At 41.4% G+C, this 20877-nt stretch overlaps 1 protein-coding gene across 1 annotated transcript; it reads left to right on the top strand.

The window, feature by feature from the left end:
- Positions 1-817: 817 nt before the first annotated feature.
- LOC122986236 (DENN domain-containing protein 5B-like) lies at positions 818-20601 on the top strand. The gene is made up of 21 exons (XM_044357396.1): positions 818-2195; positions 6498-6607; positions 7536-8250; positions 8899-9086; positions 10484-10999; positions 11159-11390; positions 12431-12581; positions 13096-13186; positions 13302-13421; positions 13526-13678; positions 13829-13907; positions 14001-14076; positions 14779-14907; positions 15027-15148; positions 15352-15497; positions 16263-16381; positions 16861-17045; positions 17220-17302; positions 17980-18106; positions 18336-18510; positions 19203-20601. The coding sequence occupies exons 1-21, from the start codon at positions 2087-2089 to the stop codon at positions 19384-19386; spliced, it is 3810 nt and encodes a 1269-aa protein (XP_044213331.1). The 5' UTR covers positions 818-2086; the 3' UTR covers positions 19387-20601.
- The last annotated feature ends 276 nt before the right edge of the window (positions 20602-20877 follow it).

Raw genomic sequence — 20877 nt, 5'->3', positions numbered from 1 at the left:
TCTCAGGATTCCCTCATTCAAAATACTGCTGCTAGATTCCTGACGAAGACGAGGAAAACTGAACAAATTACATCAATTCTCTCTGCACTGGCTGTCAGATGTACAAATGCCCTCTTTGTGGCTGAGGACCTCTGACTGTTTTTTATCATATGAACCCCCTCAGCCCCCAGGTCATCCAGTAGTGGTCTCCTAACTGTTCCCAGAAACTACATATCAAGAGGCAACATTTAGTCACTGTCATAAAGATTACTGTCACCACAGAGCTGAAACAGCCCTGACTTATCTGGGTTGAAAACTTGTTTGTTCTCCACTGTCGCTGACTGAACCTTAAAGGGTTACTCCAGTGATTTATGGAAGTAGCATTTCCATAAAGTCAGGTGACTCACACGAGACAGGTTAAAAAAAAAGAATAGACAGAATCAAAACAGCAGAAGCTGAGATAAACAGACTTTAAGTCCCTTGTGTGGGTCAAGCTCCACAAACACTTGATCCTACATTTCACATAATGCAACTTAAATGTGTATTTCACTGTTTCCTGACAAACTACAGTGTTATAAACTCCACATATAGCCTATATTTAAATACTTTTTGGTCTGTGGAGATAAAACCAGAGGCATCTTTAGTGGTCTTTTCTCAGACTTCAGAGAGCTCCTCCAGAGCCGCAGAAGACTGAGCAGCACTCCGATGATGAGTAAACTGATCTTCATCTGTAAAGACAGTGGAGTGCCCCTTTACATCATTTCTATTTAGTATTAATTTCTCTCTAGTTTAAATTTTTAAATTTCTTCTTAACATTTTTAATTAGCATTTTAATAGTTTATGCTGTACTTCCTTTTTAATGTTTTAATCCATTTTGTTAAGCACTTTGAATTACCTTTGTGTGTGAAATGTCTACAATTAAAGGTGCCACTGTAGCCTAAATTTAATAATATTAAAATGAATGTATATTAAATATCATATATATATGTAAAATTATTCATTATATGCTTTCCTGGTCACTGAAAATTCACTTTTTTCCTTTGACAAACCATGACTTTTTTAAAATCTCAACATGGGAACAGAACAGTCATAAATATACAGGCAGACAAAAGGTTCAACGTCGCATGAATCAAGAGTCACAGAAACAAAATGATGATAAACATGCAAATAAAAATAAGACAAATGCAATAAATGTATAAAACTTATGAAAAGTAAGAAGAGAAAAAAGGGAAACAGACAAAACAAAAAGGACAGGCGCATACATATGGGGGAAAAATCAGATGTGTCATAAAATGTGTCATTTGTGAGGAAAAGGAAGCTGAATGAGTCTATGAGTCTTGTGGATTTCTGTTTATAACAGAGGTGAGTAAGGAATCTATTTCTGCTAATAAACGAGGCATGTTTGGTACATCTTTCAGCACTCTGCTTGTGTGAGAAACAAAACCACTAGAAAAAATAAATTCACTACATAACCAAGTGTTTGATGCTGTGTGTCAAAATAACAGCACATGTGCCTGAGGCTAAAGGAGTGAGTGTGTGTGTGTGTCTTTGACAAGCAAGCTAAGACTCACAAATCATGACTGCTGTGATGCAGGACGGTGTTTTTTCCAATCCTGGTCCTGCATTTTTAGATGTTTCCCCACTCCAACACACCTGATTGTATGATCAGGCCTCTGCAGAGCTTGATGACGAGCTGATCATTTGAGTCAGGTGTGTTGGAAGAGAGAAACATCTAAAACATGCAGGACCAGGATTGGAAAAACACTGATGATGAATTTCGATAACACCCTTTAAAATGAAGCTGTTTAACCATTGGTGTGATGATGCGTTCAGGTCTTTGTCTCCCTCCCTCTCTCCTCTCTCCTCTCTGCTCCCCTCCCTCCCGGGCCTACACACAGCCTCCTCCCCCTGTGAACAGCCGAGATGAGCAGCGTTGTACCGTCCTATGCTCCCATCAGTCGGATCAGAGAGTGCAGGCGAACAACACCCAGTAACGCGGATCAGCAAAGGACGGACGACATTTAGGATTGAGCCGCATCAGCTATGAACATCCATCACGTTAAGTAGAAGCAAACGGAGCTCTCTTCACCCATAAAACGCGTCGAGGATGAACGGCACCGCAGCGGCAGCAGGATCGGCTTCTTGCCGTTTCGCCCACTATTTTGTTGTGTGTGGAGTGGATGCAGAGACGGGCCTGGAGCCGGACGATGGAGCAGGTGCAGTAGATGGTCCATAAACATGAAAGATGTGTCAACAAATCCTTGCTGCAAAAATACACAGCCGATGATAATGTTTGATTATACTGAAGGGAAAACACCTATAGGCCTATTTGTGTGTGTGTGTCTGTGTGTGTGTCTGTGTGTTTGTTGAGGTGACATTTAAATATGTTTTCATTGGACCCCAAATTTCAGTTTTTTTCAAAGCGTTGTTGACAATTTAATATCTGCGATTATAGAAGTATAAAATCATTTTAGTTTATTGATTGATCTGAATATTTTTGGCAGGATTCTGTTCAATTTAAATCTCTGAACATATACAGTGTTGTGTATATGTTCTTGTTATGAAAGAGTGACACACAAAAACACAAAATCCAAGAAAATTTTTCTCTAAATTTGAAGCAGTTTGATTGAATTTAAAGTAAGATTTATTCTGTATTATCACACGGTCTTGTCCTTTTTGTCATCCATCTGCTTTAAAAAGCATTACATATCTACATATTTGATCGGATTTTCAACACCCTATAGTAAGATTATTGAGAATACAGCTTTGTTTTCTGCAAGTCATTCACTGCTACATCTGGATAAGGAACTCTGCAGAATGAGGTTTGAACAGAAAGAGGACGACAGCATGACATCCTGCCTGATCAAGCTGGAACACAGATGGATGTGCCAGGCAACTGTTCATGGTTAACCCAGGGCTGTGTGATGTGATGTGCGTATGTATGTGTGAGAAAGAGCGAGAGATGCCAGATTACACTGTTCTGAGTGAAAAAGCAGTGATAAACCCTCTACAACGGCTGATTTGCCTCCATCATCTCAGATACAGATGGTCCCTTCACCTTTCTATCCAAAACACTTCTGTCCTTTTTTTCTCACTAAAAGCCAAAAGGGAAGTTAAAAGGATGCTGTTAGTGTTGGTGGATGTGGGGGTTGCCACGGTGATGACAGCTGCAGTGATGCTGCCTGTGTCTAGGGCTCGTGATGGTTTTATTTGTGGTGGGTAGCACTGTTAGAAATAGACATATTAGGTGGCGTTGTTTTCTTCCATGCTGAGTTGTTGACAGATTCACTCAGGAGTCCTTCTGTGACATCTACACGAGTTCTGCTGTGTGTGTCGGTTCTTGCGTCTTTGCCCATGTCTTTGTGAGCTTGTGTGCTAATAACCAACATATTTAAAAGTCACTTCCAGGTTTGAGATGTGGAGCACAAGCAATAGTCACACCCTGTGTTCTTGGTAGCAGAAATGTAGCTCATGTTGCGCAGCTCCTCAGGGGAAAATATGGCTGTAACTTGATTTTTTTTTTTTTTTCTCTTTTTCAGACAACAACTCATTTGAATAATCGCTCTAATAGAGACAAGAAAAATGTATATTTAGGACAAGCTCTGTATCATTAGCTGCAAGGGGACAACTGATAGTCCTGCTATGTTTCAAGCTGCAGATTATTAAGCATTCTAACTGACCAGTGGGGGCTTTGATAGCTGGCTCCCTGCGGCGAGTGACAGCGTCACTGGCTTGTATATCTGAGCTCCACCAATCTGCTTATGTAACAGCAGGTCATCTCATGCCCACTGCAGCAGGGGGGCTCTGCTCCTTTCAAGGGATTTCTGTCTGTGTGTGTGAATATGTTTGTCTTTGCATACACATAAGCTGCAGTCAAGCAAGACATGTTTATTCCCTCACGTGCACTAGTCATATAAGAGTCGAGATGTGTGAGGTTGCACAGTATCTCTTTTTGTGTGTGTATGTGTAATTAGTGAAGGCCTACCGAGAGACAATCTGCTCTTGTTGGCTTCTCAATAGATGCCACTGTGTGTGTTTTCTGCAGCCTAATCAAATTTCACATGACGTTGCCTGTTGGAATGCTGAATGGCCGAGGCTTCAGCGCCCGTTCAGGCCAGATGACAGTCACAGGGGGATGACATCAGTGGAGGACGAGAACTCCCTGACCGAACATTTGATAGCTAATATGTGCTGTTGAAATGACTGGAAAGACATGAAAATATCTTGCACTTGTCTTGTTTTTACAAGTGTAAGCAGATATCAAGGCTGAGTCATTTTATTTTTAGGTTCTCAACACTTTTATCCCTATTTATTTTAAGCATATGAGCCCAGCACCACGTCTGTGTCTCAGGCTTAGATGAAAAGCAAAAATTTAATTTTTTTTTGTCATACGGTTCACCTTCAGTGAAAGGACAAATCCGTATTGGAAAGACACTGTGATTTAAATTGTTTGAGCCAAAAAAAGGAGTCTATTATTATATTTGCTGTCATTTTAATCCCTATCCACTTTTTATATCTGTCCTCATCTACTCATGTGATGAATGGGACGGTGGGGGTAATTCAGCTGCTGAGTATGACAGACAGATGTCTACCTCTATTCTTGTTCAATCATCCCTGATGAAGTGCTCCTGTTTCACGGATGGACGACCATTTGGGACCATAAATCTTTGTGATGAATATCTGAACACTGGAGTGAATATGAGGCACTTTTTGTTTTTGTCATCCAAAGAAATGATATTCACAATGTTGTTTCTACAGTGACAGTAATGAGGACTTGATGAGTAGAGCTGAAACCGTGGAAATGAATTTGCAACTATTGATAATCAAGTAATGGTTGAATTGATTTAAACAAAAATGGCAGCATTTCACTGGTGAGAATTTGCTGTTTTTCTTTGTCTTATGTGATAATAAACTAAATATATTTGGGTTTTGGACTGTTGGTTGGACAAAACATGCAATTTGAATCTTGGATTTTAGGAAATAGTGATGAACATTTGTCACTATTTTGTTATTTTATAGACCAAACAATCAAAAAAATAATCTGCAGATGAATCCATAATGAAAATGGTAATTGGTTGCAGCCCCACTGATGATGTAAAGAGTTCTGCCTCTCATTGGCTCATTTACAGTTTCTTGTGTGTGTGTGTGTGTGTGTGTGTGTGTGTTAATGTGGTAAGAGAAGGAAACATACTAATTACTGCCTAACTGAAACAGCCATTTAAGCTTTCATTCAAACACTAAAACAAACCTCCTTCTTTCTCCGTTCTGTTAATGCAAACCTTGAGAGACTCTGGTTTGTATAAACTCTTTAGGTGGGAGCTCATGTCAAGAGGAGTGTGGGTTTTAATTGGGTCAGCTGCTAAAATTTGGGGTGACGTAACCACTGACGAGCTTTGTCTTGATGGTTATCTTTGAGGCCACGGTGGAAACGGCTACCATGGCAACTAGTTGTCCTTCTCCTAGGCTCCTTTCTGTCTCTCAGTGCCAATTTGTATCCTTAGCAAAGAACATTGACTCCCTCCTCTCGTCACAGTGATCTGTTAGCTTCTGTCTCCCACCTACCAGTCTGACTCAGTTTAATTTGAAGAGGTGCTCATTTCTCACTCAGCCTACAGTGCAGTTTCCTCTCTTGGGGTCCTGTGCGTCATCTCATTGGCAGGTGAGGTGGATGTTCCCGAATGCTGAATGAGTGCGTCACGGCTGGCAGCTGAGAGAAGACTGTTAGTTTGCCATTTGCAGTTGTTTTTGTTCTTGTAGTACGCCGATGTGAGTTACAGCCGAACTCTGGGAGTCCATGGGAATACAGTGAAGAGTACTGTTCAAGGGCATCCCCCTTAGAAAGTGGATGAATAATGAAAGTCCCTCATTCACTACTGTCAGTCTCTTTCTTTTGCCTGCTATCTCTTCTCCACACACTCATGCTCACACAGACAGCACTCTGTATGTAACTGGAGCTAGAAGCTGACGCAAGGTGCAGAGACTGAGAGGGAGAGAAACTTAAGCCAGACGGGGCAATGCATCAAATGTGCAGTGTGAATTTAGGAATACATTTCCTGCATACACTGCAAATTCAGTCATTCGTGTACATGTAGTTGTTATAGAGAAATCTTTCATCCTTTCTCCTGAGCACATTTCTATCTTGTGCACCTCTAAGAAGCGTAAAATGTTTCCTACCACAGCGTGTCAGGGTTGGGGGCTGCTGTACCGCTCTCCCAGTCTATCTCTATGGTAATGAGTTGAGTTACATAATCCTTGGAATGGTCTTTGCTGTGGAGTGGACCTTGCTGTCGATAACAGATGAACTTTTTATTTTTTATTTTTTATTTTACAGAGTGTGTCAGACAAGGTCGTACAGTCCGTGCTTCTTCATAAATCAAAGTTGTTGTCATTTTGTGATGTCCTCTGTTCTGTTCTGTCCTCTGTGTCCCGTCATGAATTCTGATTCAGCAGTGATAAAGGTCAAAGATCACTCAGCGCTAATACTTTTTTTTCCCCCTCTCTCTCCGGGTCTCTTTCAGGTGAGGGCTTCGAGCAGAGCCCCATTCGGCGGTCCTTCAAGTCGAGGGTCCTGGTGCACTACCCTGAAAACACAGAGAGGAACCCCTTCAATAAAGATGCTGTCAACATGGTGAGATTCAGGATTTCACACAAATGGTCATTTATTCTCACAACAGTTGAACCATATGGGAGGACATGATGTGGCATGTTTGAAGGGTAAACATTTTGTAGCTCTTTCAACTAGTGAAAATGAATTATGTTAAAAAAGACAAAGGAGAGAGACGTGACAATAAAATCATCTGGAACAAAAGCATGCAAGGAGCCATGTATTTTTGCCTCTAACAGGATATATTCTCATAGAAGGTGTTCATTGTTCTCTGTTGGAAAAGCAGGTCAGGATGATGAAAGCACAAGCCTCAAAAGATTGTTGTCAGATGGAAATGAATTCATTCCTATATGGGGCCTTGCTTTGCTTGCTAGAGAGACACCACTTTGTTTTATGTTATGCTGAAATTATTAGAAAATCATTGTTCTTTTTTATACTTTTTATGATTTTATTTGGTTTTCAGATTTGGAAACAAATACATGTGACAGTAACACAATTACAACATACCATAGAACAAATGGGGTACTCACTTTTTCTAAAATTTCTGTAAAAACAAACAAACAACCTTTCTCCCCCAGAAGATCAATTTAGATTTGCATTAAATACATTTCCAGACAACATAAAGCCAATGTAAGGATCAGCTTTTCACCTGTTTCCTGTTTTGCTTAAAGCTTATTTTTTGTCAAGTATCTTGGTACAGCATCCTTTATGTTCTCTACCGGAGAGTTCAATATGTCATTTATGGTTCCTTTTACATTGTGCTAGAAATGCTTTAGTTCAGTGCGACTCCAGAAAACATGAGCATAGTTTAGAAAATCCACTGTTCCTTATGCACAGTATCAGTTATTGATATAATTGTTATGATTTGTCTCTACTTCTGCCACTTTATTCTAAACCTTCTCTTACATTTTATCCTCTCCTTCCTCCTCTTTCTTTACCACTTCATCCTCAGCTCTGTATGCCGAGGGGTCTGTCCTTCCGCACTCAAGCAGACAGACTCGATTCTCAGTTCCACTCATTCACTATTACTTTTGACGACGGCACGCGTTCTTACGGCTTTGTCCACACTTTCTACGAGGAGGTGACCAGTGCTCAGATCATCACCGCCATGCAGACACTCTACCAGATGCACCATGTAGAGCACCACTCCTCGTCATCCTCCTCCTCTCCCTCTTCCTCGTCTTCATCTGCCTCCTCACCCTCCACCTCCAGTATGGACTCGCTTGTGAGCAGCTTGGATGAGTCGGACGCCGAGTCTCTAGCCGGGGTTTCCGCCTGCCTGGGCTGCGCGGCCTCCTTTGACCCAGCACGTGACACCCTGTATGTGTCCAAAGCCCTCTGCCTCCTCACGCCGCTCCCCTTCCTTCAAGCTGCTCGACAGTTCCTGTCTCAGCTGCACCAGGCTGTGACGTCGCACACAGCCCCGCCCCTCCCTCTGGAGAGCTACATCCACAACATCCTGTACGAGGTGCCCCTACCTCCACCCGGCAGGTCACTGAGGTTTCACGGGGTACAGGGACCCATCTTGTGCCAGCGGCCCGGGCCAGGTGAGCTTCCACTTGGAGAGTACCCTCTTGGAGAGGCATTCAGCCTGCTCGGTGTGGACAATATGGTTCAACTACTTACCTGTGCACTTCTGGAGACACAGGTTCTGCTCTGCTCTCACGGTAAGCACTGTTCACTTTCACTTCAATTCACTTTCATCAATTAGCATGATTGAAATGACACTCCAAACATGAAATAACCACATAAACAATGCAAATCATTGTCAGAGTAAGCAGAGCTGAAGGGACATATTATTACTGTGATTGAGACATTAGTTTTAAGAGCATATTGAAGAGCATCTCCACTGATCAAATCTATCAGTGTTTTTGCAGAATTTAGCAGCACAATGTGGCAACATATCATTTGTTGACATCTCATAAGCTAACTGGCTTTTCAAAATGGTTATGTAATAAGATGACACTAAATGTGGAATTAATAGAAATAGACAAGCTATTTATACAAGACGTGACACAAAATGAAAACAGCCTTTACACACTAAGTTAGTCACACATGTAACCTACAGTAACAGCATGACAGATGGGTTAAATACTGCAGGGAAATCTAACTTAATGAGAAAAGGGTGTCCTCATTCAGTAATTTGGGCAATGATCTGTAGCCTGTAAACAGAAATATGGATTAAGTATCTATATAAGCAACTCATATAAACAGCTTGATTAAAACCTAATTCCTTCAAAATTAGGTTTTCCTGGGTGCATTGCAATTCAAGCTAATATCTCTCCATCTCTCTCTTGATTTTCTTGTCTCCTCAGACTACCAGCATTTGATGACTGTGGCGGAGGGCATCACCACTTTGTTATTCCCATTCCAGTGGCAACACATGTACCTGCCCATCGTCTCTGCACCATTACATCACCTGCTGGATGCTCCCGTGCCGTTCATGTTGGGAATCCAGCGCAGAGAAGGAGCTCAGCGATCCTCCCTCCACCTACCACATGAGGTATAACACTCAACAACATGTAAATGGCATCTGCAGGTTTCCTGTGTGAACATACCGGTCAGAATTTCAGGATTGTGCAGGAGATTCGTATAAAAAGATCTGAAATGTTTTTGTTAAACTTGAAATGCTTTTCCATCCATTTTGCTGATCTCCTCCATTCTGCGTGCATGGGAATTTGCCCTCAGCCTCCGGCCTGTCGAACCGAGACGATACATTTCCTCAGAGCTGCCCCCGCTTTCACAAATCCAATCCTGCAATCCGAGATCACTTTCTGCTGCATGAATATCTCACTGAAGCCTCTTTGAAGTCGCTCTGCCCCAGAAAGGAGGCAGTAGAAAGACAGCTCGGGGGGATGAAAGCAAAACCGCAGAGCAGCAGAGATCCAGAATAATGGGACTGGCTGAATAATTAATGTGAATTAGGGATCACCACTTATTTCTTGAGTTGCACGAGTTGATTTATGGGGGGTAATTTGCAAGAAAGGGGGAAATACTTCAATCATACATGTATGTTTGTTTGGAATTTGTCTGTAACAGCAATACATTTAAACGTTTAAGCAGTCTTCCATAATATTGATGTACAGGGAAACTCATTGTAGAAATGGGAGCATGAGTTAATAATGGGGAAATAAAATATGTTTAAGCTCTGAATCTGAAAGAAAAACTCAGTCTTTATTATATTTTTAATCGTTGCATCTACTACTTCGGTTCCTCTCTTTGTCTAAATGTCCTCTTTAAATCAAATTGATGATGAACAGACATTGACGAGGAAGACTAGGAGGATGAAGCTCCTCTGTCTGCGACTGTCCGCTCTACAGTACATCTCCCAACTTCCCCTGAGGCTTTAAACCGACTGTCTGAGGTCACTGTTGAAGGTTGTGTTGCTGCTGACTGGGCTGTGCTCCACTGCTGCTTACAAAGGCCTTTTTTTTTTTTTTTTTTTTTTTTTTTTAAATCAGTGCCTATCTTTTTCACAAAGTGCGATTATTCATTACTCAGCAGCTTCATGGGCACAGCTTTTGTTATTTGTTTGCTGGTGCAAAAGCCTGATTTCTTTTTTTTTTGCTGGTTTCCACAGTTTCTCCTGTTGCAGTGATAACGTTTAGATAATCCTCCACATGCTAATATCCTCTGAGGGTTTATAACGGTGAAATACCAAGAATCTATTAAGGAAACGTAAATCTTCATCTCTGATCTTAATTGGATGTTTCTGTACATGCTCCAGTGCTGTTAAAACTCGCTTACTTTGTCTGCGTGAGATGAATTAGAGCGTGTGCATTGTGACAGGTTAAACCTATAATGATTATCTGATGGAGGAGCCAATTGAGAACCTTGTTTCATTGCAGTCGGGTGTTTGCATGTTATTCACTGTTGTCTTTGTCTATTCCTCCTGCGCAGTCCAACCTGTGTTTTGTGGATATTGACAATCACTGTGTCGAAGCCCCCGAGGACCTGCCCGTTTTTCCAGACCAGACTGAGCTCATCCAGGAACTGAGTGAGATACTGCTGCGTTTTGGGCTCCCTCCACAGGGAGGCGTGACCACTAAGCCCACCACCACTACCACCACCACTACCACCTCCCCTCGCCTGAGCAGCCTGGTCTTGGAGGATCTGATGGAGGACAGAAGGAATGGGAACCTCGGAGGCGAGGAGCTGGCGGTGCTGGAGAGGCTGCAGGCTCTGGCAAGGAGGTGTGGAGGAGGCAAAATGTCAGATGGGGAGAAGATACTGGGACATGTGTTAGAGGAGGAGGAGGAAGAGATGAAGGCTGCAAAGCTGAACATTCAGCTGAGGGAGGTGTTTGCCGGCCGGTTTGCTGCCATGTTTGGCAGGTATGAGGAGTTTGTCATCCACAGCGCTCTTGATTTGGACTCCTGGTTGAGCAACAGAGAAGGGACATTCAGCTTTGACAAGGTACTTGAGAAGATGTTAGTGCACAACGTCAATAGATGGATCTAATAAAACTACTGTATTTATGCTGTTTATCTTTAAATAGATATGTTACAATCCCTTTTCCGTGTTAGTGAAATACTTTTCGATTGTGACAGAAATATTTGCTTTTGAATGTTTCAGGGTTCCTTCCTCTCAGCTCAGCCTGCGACGCATTTGCACTTCTTGTCTCGGTTCCTGGAGACCTCCATGTTTTCATCTTTCGTGGATGGGAAGGTGATAGCTCGCTGGGCCGATAGGGAGCCACTGCAGCAGCTGTTTGACAACCGCCTGGAGAGAGAACGACTGTATGACACCGACGAGGAGGATGCCCACGGCTGTCGTTACAGGAAATGCACCATGCTCTTTGAGTCAGGTAGTGTGAGAGAGCTCACAAACAAGAGTGTGAAATAAAGTACAATAATACATCATGCAAATTACTGCAAGTAAGGCACAAGGTACTGTAAATACGTGGGTCTTATAAACTGAAGGAGATGCAAAAAACATCAAAACATCTATAGCTCAGTAGTCCAACCTGTCTTGATTTCTATAGAATTAAATGTACATTTGACAGTGAAGTGCAAGTTTACAATGAGAAATATACAAGTGACGGAACTTCAGTCTCTCTAAGCTGTGCATTTTAATGATAGACTATGACAAATCAAGATCAGGATTTTTCAGCAGTTTCCTCTCAGCATTTAGATAGTGTTTGTATAGCAGGAAAATAAATCGAAACCTCCTTCGGTGGATTGAGCTGAATGATGAGATTGAAGTGAATGCCAGAGGAAATCTGCCAATCTGTCGCCATCTGCTCGTCTGTTTGGGTTTATATGTTGATTATGTTGCTCTGTCTTTCTGAAACCACCACTATTGTTCTTTCTCCTCTATAAAAGGTTTGGACAATGTTGCTTAACTCGTATACCAGAACATAGTAGCTGATGGAAATATTCCTCCAGTAGAAATTGAAATAAAACAAAAAATCAGACAATGTGTTAAAAAGGAGGTAAAGATGAACTAGAGAGTGGTGAACTAAAGGATGTGGTGGAGAATGAGCGTTATGTAAGGGGAGGACAGGGCTTTGTGCCCTATGAAAACTGCTTTAAATGTCTGCTTTGAAGTTCTGCCAACCTCTGCAGAGAATGCAGCATTTGTATCTCAGCTGTCTGTGTCACCATATTTCACATGTAGACTCAAAAGATGCTTCATCTCTTTTAAGATGTACCATCAGTTACATATTTCACTCCAGTTTGGTGTATACTGTATGTTCCAGTCTAACGTTCATGTAAGAAGTGACATTAAACGTTACCCACAAGTCCTCCCTGGAAATGTCTTTATCATCACTTTCTTGACTCCTTTTTATCTACAGTAGAAATCCCTGCAGCATGATCTTTACCATTGCTGTGTTTGTCTCTGCAGCCCAGTCCATTGAGCGCAGACTGCTGAAGGCCGACCACACAGCCATACACCCTCACCTGCTGGACATGAGGATCGGCCAGGGTCGTCACCAGCAGGGCTACTTTCCTAAGCTGCAGGCTGATGTTCTTGCACAGGGACAAAACACAAACAAGTGAGCCGTGGTTTCTGTTGTTGAGTGAAAATACACTTGAACTGTGATTCCTAACCAGAGGTACTTGTACCCTAAGCCCAGGGGGTACTCAGCTAAATAAGATTTCAAATGGGTGTGATAATAATCTTGAGTAAATGTATTGTAAAAGTCCAGCTCCTGCCAGTGCAATAACTACAAACCTGACCAAACTGACCTAAACATTGACAATTCAAGTGTATGAAAAATATTGTAAAAGCTATTATCTACTTATAGTTTATGTTACATCCAAATCTTAACTTAACCTTAAAATCAATAGAAATTAACCCATTTGGAACAAGACAGGTGGGGTTAAGGGGTACTTGAGCTCATGAAAGGGTTTTGGGGGTACACTAGTCAAGACAAGTTCAAACTACGGCACTAGAATATTACAAGTTGCCAGGGTCTACTTTTTTACCAACACACGCATGTACTTTAACTGCAGAAACACACGTTACACATGCAGACTTGTGAATTTGCTTTTATGTCGCCTGAACAGGTGGTCCAGTCGTGTCACAGCCTCACGCAGGACCGACCCCAAGAGATCAACAGTCTCTGAACACTCAGGAGTGGACAATGAACAGAGACAGGTACTTGCATTTGATCAGACACACACACACACACACACACAGACGCACACAGACGCACACAGGAAGACTTCATAAGGCCAATGTCTGATTTATTACCTTTTTATTTATTCAACAGAAGCACACATTTACGAGGAAGAACCTCCGTCAGTCTAAGTTACTTGACCCGTCGCCTCAAGCCGTCACTCAGACTCATCGAGAGTTTGTTGACGGGCTGCTGAGCGAGTGTCGTCTGAAGGTGAGAGCTCTCTCTGTGTGTGATAGAAGAGGTACTGTTGCTGTGACTATATTCTTAAGTCACCGTTCAAGGTTGACGCCATAATATGTTCCCTGGCTTTGTAGACCAAACGGATGTTGATGGAGAGGATGGGGAAGGAGAGCGCAGAACTGGGTCAGGGAGAAGCCAACATCACAGGCCTGCAGGAAAACACGCTCATCCATGGTCTGTGTGACCTACTGGAGAGAACCTGGGGCTACGGTCTGCAGCTGAAACAGGTCAGACACGGACATTAACAAATTACCAGCTCAGATGACCTAAAAAAAAACCCATCTGGAACTATAAACAAATACACATCATGCACATGAACACACAGAGACGACTGTATAAACAGGTTGAATGTTGACGAGCGTGTTTGTTCTGAACAGGGGAAGTCCGCTCTTTGGTCTCATCTGCTTCACTACCAGGCGGCCCAGGGGAAGATGGAGGTACCAGCTGAGTCTCCAGGTCAGAGCACAACCCTACCGCTTTGTTTTTCTTGTGTAAATCACTGAGTTAATTGTTGAATGATCATTGGTGCTAAATTTGCTACATGTTCAGGGTTTAACAATTCAGACCAGAGAACGTTTGACGATGGCACTCCCGTCCTGAGAGGATCATTAATACAGGATATGAGGTAATGAGAGAAAACATACTGTGATGGTGGGAAGAGTGATATATCTGTGTGATAGAAGTATGATATAAACCAATAAAACTTAGATATTTTGTTTCAGATAAAAGCCATTAACCTCTTAAAATCCACCAGGTCGCCGGCAACCCGCTTAAACTATTTGTAAGCGGTAGCATCACGCAGTAATGAGTAAAAGCAATTTGCACAATTTGACCAATTGGAGATGATTGGAGAGGTTCGGGGACACCAGTGACACCACAAACTAAAAACTCCCTAGCTCCCATAACGTTAGGCCTAGAAGTCTGGAATTTTATACAGGTTGACAAGATGTAGAAGGTAGATGTTGTTCTGCATAGTTCTGGCATAAAGCATGTCCTAATTATTGTTATTCAAATATGACTCATTATAGACAAGGACCAAAAACACTTTTTGGAGCCTTATTTGAACTGACGTAGTTTTGTTTTGTGTTTTAGCCACATGCTAAACAAGCACATTTCCAGAAACTAGAAGATGTCACCTGTCAAATGAAGCCTAATACATGCATCGTGGCACAGTTCTTCTGTTATAAGCTTTTCCATTTGGGTATGCCAAATAGGTGAAAATTCTATAAAAAGGGTGGATGTTAAGGGGTTAAATACAAAAACTGAATTGAATATTAGAGCTTTATCCTCACTGCTTATGCCAGCCTTTCTGTTGTTTTTCTTTCAGGTTTATTCAGACCATGAGTGAGGGTCTGTCTGAGGTGGGACAGGCCCGGGCCTGGATCCATCTTGCCCTGGAGAAGAAAATGCTCTCCCAACACCTTAAAGAGCTACTTAAAAACCAGGAGCTGCTCAGGTCACAATTCACTCATAAGTAATCTACTGCTAAGCCAACACAAGTAGAATATTTTGGATTTCATTTGTATTAAGTCCCATAACTTTGACTTTTTTCGCTCTCTTCATGTCCCGTGACAGGCAACTGTATAAACCCCATGCATTCCTGCTCTGTGAGGAAGAAAGGGAGCAGTTTTTATTCCACCTGCTCTCTCTCAACACTGTGGACTACCTCTGCTTCACACGCGTTTTCACCTCCATCAGTAAGTAAACTTTAGCAGAAAAAAGGACATAATTCACTGTGGCAGTTTTATAGCCTCCAAGGACACTGACAAGCTGCTTCTGGTTGTGTTTGGCCAAATTCATGTGGATTACTCATTACTGTGGAGAAACTCTGTCAATTTAAGTATGAAGGAAATTAATCATTTTTGTAAACATTTGCTCTGGGTTGCTTGTGTCTCCCCAGGTATTCCATACCGTGTTGTGATAATACCAATGAAGAAGCTTAGCATTGCTATGGCAACAGTTGATCCTTGGGTGTGCGTGTCAGGAGAAATGGGTGATTCAGGAGTTAGACAGATCCCGAAGAATACACAAGAAATTTTTTTCCAGGTTTGTATACACACCTCCACAGTAAAGTCCTGATGCATTCAAAAAATACTAAGTGTCTACATGCTAGCAGTTCTGTGAGACTGTACCATGGATTTATATTTTATATTTATCTTACAGTTATACATTCATGGACTGTACAGTGGTGCTGTGAGCTCAATGCTAATGTCAGCATGCTAACATGCACATAATGACAATGCTCACATGCTGTTGCTAAGCAGGTGTAATGTTTGTCTTGTTCACCACCTTAATTTAGTGTGTTAGCATGCTAATATTTAATAATTAGCACTAAAACACTCAGCTGATGCTGATGGCAGTCCTACTAGTTTTGCAAGTATTTGGTCATAAACCAAAGCACCATTCATCCTGAGGGGGATATGAATGTTTGGACCAAGTTTTATGGCCATCCATACAATTGTTGTTGTGACATTTCTCTCAAAAACCATACATGTCTACTTCATGGTGTCGTTAGAGGAAAAGTCAGAAGATCACCAAAGTCATTAGGGGTCATGTGGGGGCACCATAACTATTTGTATCAAATTCAATGGCAATCCATCCAATGGTAGTTGAGATATTTCGTGAGAGACAAAATGTCAGGCGAATGGTGGCTCTACATGAAAAGAGTGGGATCACCAAAATCAGTAAGATTCATCCTCAGGGGACCTTTGATGTCATGGCAATCCCCTTTGTAGTTGTTGAGATATTCGGCTGCCTTTCCTCACATGGCTAAAAAAGCAACATCAATTACTGTTACTTTTTTTCTGTCAGTGCAAGAACCTCGGCAGACTGAGCACCCTGCAGCTGGGACAGGAGAACTCTGGCTTGCTGGCCAAGTGTCTTATTGACTGTGTGATGGTCTACAATGAGATCACTGGACACACCTACAAGTAAGACTCACCCTCTGACCTCTTGGTCTCATCAGAAAACCCTGACTGTGCAAGAATGTGTTTGTGGAAAGCAGCTGTGATAAAGTGTGAGATACATTGACATCTTAATGATCCTGCCTGTCAAACACCGGATGTCTGAGCTTCTTTTGAACGCTCCTCTTAGAAATATTTTTCAAAATAACTGTTTACAGCTGCTTTATCACGACAATAACACAGCAAAATAAAAGTGACTACAATACCATATTGTCATAAACTGAAACCAACTGTTGCCTGGTAGATAGCAAATGAATCTAAATATAAATTGTATTCAAAACATGTCAAACCAACAGTATGGTCATTAAAGTTATTTAGAAAAATGCATGCTCACCACACAGCACTGATTAGAACAGATGGCCTCACCTACGACATGTCCCTGTATAATAAATCACGTTTTTTTCACGTTGCATATAATGAAACACTGTCTCTTTCTTTCCTGTCAGGTTCCCATGTGGCCGATGGCTAGGGAAAGGCGTGGGCGATGGCAGCTTGGAGCGAGTCCTCATTGGACAGCTGGTGTCACCTGGTGGAGAGGAGGATGCTCGAAGGTTTACAGGGACGCCTCCAGAGCTGGCCTCTCCTTCTCAGAGCATGCGGACAGTGCTGGGATCGCTTGGCAACCGGAGTAGTACGTACTGACAAAGAACACATTCTTCAGTACAATAGCTGCCCTACTTGTTATTGAGCTTTACAATAATAACAGATTCAGCTCCAGTATCACCTTTCTGTCTCTGTTCTTCTTCCCTCATGTTTCTATTTATAACTATGCTCCCCGTGTCTTTCTTGTTTTATCTCTTGTCAGGAGTGTTGTCTGTTGAAGTACACGAAGACATGAGGGAGGCGGCAAATAACCTTGTTAAACACTTCCACAAACCTGAACAAGAGGTATGTGACTGTAATCGTGAGTGTGTCCCCTCGACTCATTTAAGCTGTTGGCTCGCACAGTCATTTTTAATACGAGATCAACAGAAATAAAAACTGGAACTTTATGTGATGTTTCAAATTTGGAAGGGAAAATCATCATCATTATCAGACTAAAATGGTTAGAAAACGGTTAATGCAAAGAAGAGCATCTCTGCAGCCGTGTGTTAGACTCTCAACACTCTGTATGTGTTATTTTTATCTCCAACATGGTTCATTACCCCGGCTTGTTCGGCCTGGGCCTCATTTGTGTCTTTTGTGTATCACTTTAGCCTCTCTCATCTCAACAGCAAGTTAAAAGCATTGCAGACACTTGATGGATCACTTTACTTACTATCTGTAATGGGCCTCAAGTTCAGTTTGTTATTATATTTTCATAGCAGGCCAGATAGTGCTCAGGACAATACCACTGCACAATCTTCAATGCAGAAGCCTTTGCTCAGTGTTGTTTATCTTCTCTTAGTACAGTAAATGGAAGAGGAGCCTTTTTAAATCCAAAAAATAAATAAATTGTTCTGTGGAGGATTTTGGAAAATTGCAGTGCCGTCTGTCTCTCATATGAGGGGATTTACTGAAGTTGAAAGATGAGCCATTTGTTCAAAGTGTCCACATTAACTCTGTTCCCGTTTCTATCCTCCCAGAGGGGAAACTTGACAGTCTTGCTATGTGGTGAAGGAGGTCTGGTGCTTTCTTTGGAGAAGTTCCTCCTCCATGGGTTCAAATCCAACCGTCTTTTCCAGAGGAATGTGTTTGTTTGGGACTTTGTGGGTAAGTTGTGTGTGTGTGAGCTTGTTAAAAGCATTCAGTGAACATTAAAAGTGATGTTTAATTTCCGACTGTGTTTCCTGTCTCCATCTAGTGGCAGTGAAAATGAATTTGACATATCAAATTGCACATGACAAAGCATGATTGATATGTTAAAAACCTGTCTTTGCAACCGTATTTTCTGTATTCTAACAATTCATTAACTAAAACTATAACCAACTCGTTCCCATAGAGAAGGCAGTGGTTTCCATGGAGACAGATGATCAGATGGGTGACCTGCATGGATCAACGCTGACAAAGGGTCCACCTTGCGACTCACTGTGCCATTATGTCAATGCAATCAATGCTTCACCCCGAAACATCGGAAAAGAGGGCAAGTTCCAGCTGTTCGTCTGCCTGGGAGTCAGGTGAGTGGTCTCAATTTTAAAAATGACATAGAAAAACTCTCCAGTACACCTTAGCAAAAAATTAGCAAAAAAAGTTAGCAAAAAATTGAAGAAATCTCCTTAAATGGTCAAGGATGTAATAGGAGTTATAGGTCAGGAAAAGGTAATTAAAATCAAAAAAATGAGCAGAAAGTTGAAGCAGTTAATACAAAATACAACATAGACTTATAATCCATTAATAAGTTTGTAATAGGACTGATACTACTGTAATGTAATTGATACAAAATAAGAAATGGTTAAATCATTCTAAAAGGTTTATGATTTATATTTAAACCTGAAACAGAGTCTGAAAATACTTTTAAAGCCTCCTGGTTGTTACGTTATTTTGGGCAAAGGTCAAACAGTTTCCTTCCTGAGGCTCGGAGGAAGTAGCCTGCAGCATGACGCCACTCAGAGGTTTTTCTCACGCTGACCTTCTTACATAACATACAGTTTGGGAAGGGACAGGTCAGCCTTCATCTTGTAGTAGCTGGGCATTGATCGCAGAAAAATCTTCAAAAAAGCCTAGATCAGTTGTGGCTGTCACAATTTTTTCACAACTAAATCAATTTACAAGCCGAGTGGTTTAAAGTGAAAGCGCTGGGCAATAGTAATAATAGAACTTCATAATGCATGTACAGTATAGAACGATCATTAACCTGTCTTCTTGACAGGGACCGGCTTCTGTCTCAGTGGCTCCCCCTGCTGGCAGAGTGTTCGCTGACAGTGCGGATGTACGAGGAAGGCGCGCTGCTACGGGACCGTGCTGCTGTACACTCCCTCTCCCGCATCCTACACACACTCACCGAGTTCACCATTACACTGGAAACATCGCTGGTTAAAGGGGTTGACCTCTGACCCTGATGGATAAGCACTGCGGAATATCGGCCCCCTGCATCGTAACCTACCGCAGGAATTCTGATGGGTTAAAATATTCATCTTTCCATGTGCCGGAAAAAGAAGTACATCAGACACTTGTGACTTTATGATGAAATGGACAGAGGACTAGATGGAGTCACCGGCAACTTGAGCTGCAAACATATTGCCTTGTTCACTGATGTAAATGTCTTACACACTGTATTTGCTTCAGGAAATAGTCTGATTTTCCAATGCTTGTTTACACTGTGAAATTCTGTTTTCCTCAAGGAGAAATAGAGTCATTCATAATCTCACATTGACAGAACATATCTTCACAGCTCACACCATTTACTCTGACCCTATGACAACTATAACTCTCCTCCTACTGCTGTATTGCTTGCACTTGAATTTTAAACTAAGCACATGCATGGCCAAATCTGTTTATGTCTCAAGTGTGTTGTGATCTGAAATATCAGGACCCAGGCCTTACTATATAAACATTTTCTTGACTTTATTGATTGGATATCTTAGTAATTATACTATAAAATAATGTTCCCAGTCTATATTATAATTAATCTGTTATCTTATTATGCTCATGTTATACTGTGTAACGCCTGGCCTGTTTCTCATTGTTTAATTCAGTTTGGGGTCACATACTGAACAGAGTTGTGCTCATGAAATCCTCAGTGGGTGAAACACTGAAGCCAAATTGGTGTCCCAGTTGTGTCAGTTCAAATAGTCTTTGTCACTTTGTCAGAAAGCTTTTTTTCCTTCTCTCTTGTAAATATTTTTGCTTCATTAGATCTTTGATAGAATCGTGCCCATTTGTTATTATGGTGTAATGAATTTGTGGCATATTTTCTGTATAAAGGCATCCTGTTTGTGTCTGTATAAAACAATAGATTCCATTATGGGCACACTTTACTGATTATGTAGATAATAGTCATGCTGTTTGTTTCTAAACTGTTCAATTGTCTTTGCAAAATCGAGACAATGAATAGCGCACAGGTTCTTAAAACCGCTAGGTATTATGTTGTCGCATTTGATTTAACAGTTGAATTATGAAAACGCTGTCTCCTGCACTGTCCTGCAAGCACTATGTAACCCACAATGACCAAGCCTCTATTATCATTTAAATACAGATTAGAGAAAGCAATAATGAATTATGTTATTTATGAAATGTGTTGTCAAAGATTAAAGTTAATATTGACATAACTGACATGTGTTGGTATTGTTTTTTTGTGCTATTTGCCTAAGATCTGTGATGTCTGAAACAATCAGATATGTTTGCATATTAACAGAAACTGTCAGTTTTGTCAGTTTCAAAATTAAGACTCATTGCATTTGATATTTACAAAGAATTTGACTCTTATAGTTTTTTTCTAAATGCAAACTTGAGCCACTATAAACTGTTTTGCAGTGCTCTCTAACAGAAGCTCCTTAGATCAAGTCAAGTCCATTTTATTTTTATAGCCCAATATCACAAACCAC

Source organism: Thunnus albacares, chromosome 7 (genome assembly GCF_914725855.1).
Source record: "Thunnus albacares chromosome 7, fThuAlb1.1, whole genome shotgun sequence".
Classification (NCBI taxonomy): Eukaryota; Metazoa; Chordata; class Actinopteri; order Scombriformes; family Scombridae; genus Thunnus; species Thunnus albacares.
The sequence above is the reverse complement of the archived record's forward strand: the minus strand, read 5'-3'. Positions and strand labels throughout refer to the sequence as shown.